Genomic DNA, 1,002 nt, shown 5'->3' on the forward strand with positions numbered 1-1,002 from the left:
GATATGTGTACAACAATTGCTCGTCAGGTATTCTTATTGATCTGAAATCAAATTGTTACTGTAGCATTGAAATTTACAAGCATAACAAAGAAGAAAGAATGGCAAGAACCTGGGGTACCACTGCACGTGGTCTACCTTATGTCGAGGAAGCTATTACCCCTGCTGGAAACTGGCTGATCGGTGGTGATTTAGAAGTAATGGAACCCATCAAGTACAATGATGGTCTTGATCGCTTCCGGCTTTCCCCTTCACAACTCCGTGACGAGTTTCTGAGACGCAACACAGATGCTGTGTTTGCTTTCCAGCTCAGAAATCCCGTGCACAATGGCCATGCTCTATTGATGACCGACACACGCCGTCGGCTTTTGGAGATGGGATATAAGAATCCTGTCCTCTTGCTTCATCCATTGGGAGGTTATACAAAAGCAGATGATGTACCACTTAGTTGGCGAATGAAGCAACATGAGAAGGTTCATGTGTTCTTAAATATATTGATTTTTACTACCTACCTATCAAAAGCCATTTTTCTAACACATTTTTTTCCCCTCACGTCCTTCTCTTCATATTCGTTCTACAACTATAAGAATTAGAGTCAATTAACTTTTACAGCATGTCAAATTGATCATGACACAATTCATTATGGAACAAAGAATGTTTAGGTACGATATCATATTAGAACTGTTGCTGATCTTGAAGCAATTTGTTCTTGTATCCTGAAGTTCCATTTAGCAGAGCTTGGCTAAGAAATAAGGAAAAGCAACCTTATGTTCCCATATATGTTTTGAGTCCTTTGATCTTACTATAAAGTAATAAAAGTTAATTTTGAAGAATTCTGAACGCTTACCTTAGTGTTAAAATAAGTAATTTATTTGTAACTAGATCAAGTAAAGAATATTTATTTGTCAACCAACTTATAAGCAAACATATCTGTAAGTGAACTTTTAAGCATAGCCAATCATGCTCTATTTCAATGTTGATTTTCATTAGCATCTATATTTTGTA

The 1,002-nt window shown here is 36.6% G+C and overlaps 1 protein-coding gene across 1 annotated transcript; it reads left to right on the plus strand.

The window, feature by feature from the left end:
- Positions 1 to 98: 98 nt before the first annotated feature.
- On the plus strand, positions 99 to 470 carry LOC111387799 (ATP sulfurylase 4, chloroplastic-like; the record flags this gene model as incomplete). The annotated part of the gene is made up of 1 exon (XM_023012388.1): positions 99 to 470. A coding segment is annotated over exon 1 (372 nt), but the record flags the coding sequence as incomplete, so codon positions are not given.
- Positions 471 to 1,002: the final 532 nt, after the last annotated feature.

Source organism: Olea europaea, unplaced genomic scaffold (genome assembly GCF_002742605.1).
Source record: "Olea europaea var. sylvestris unplaced genomic scaffold, O_europaea_v1 scaffold42578, whole genome shotgun sequence".
Lineage (NCBI taxonomy): Eukaryota > Viridiplantae > Streptophyta > Magnoliopsida > Lamiales > Oleaceae > Olea > Olea europaea.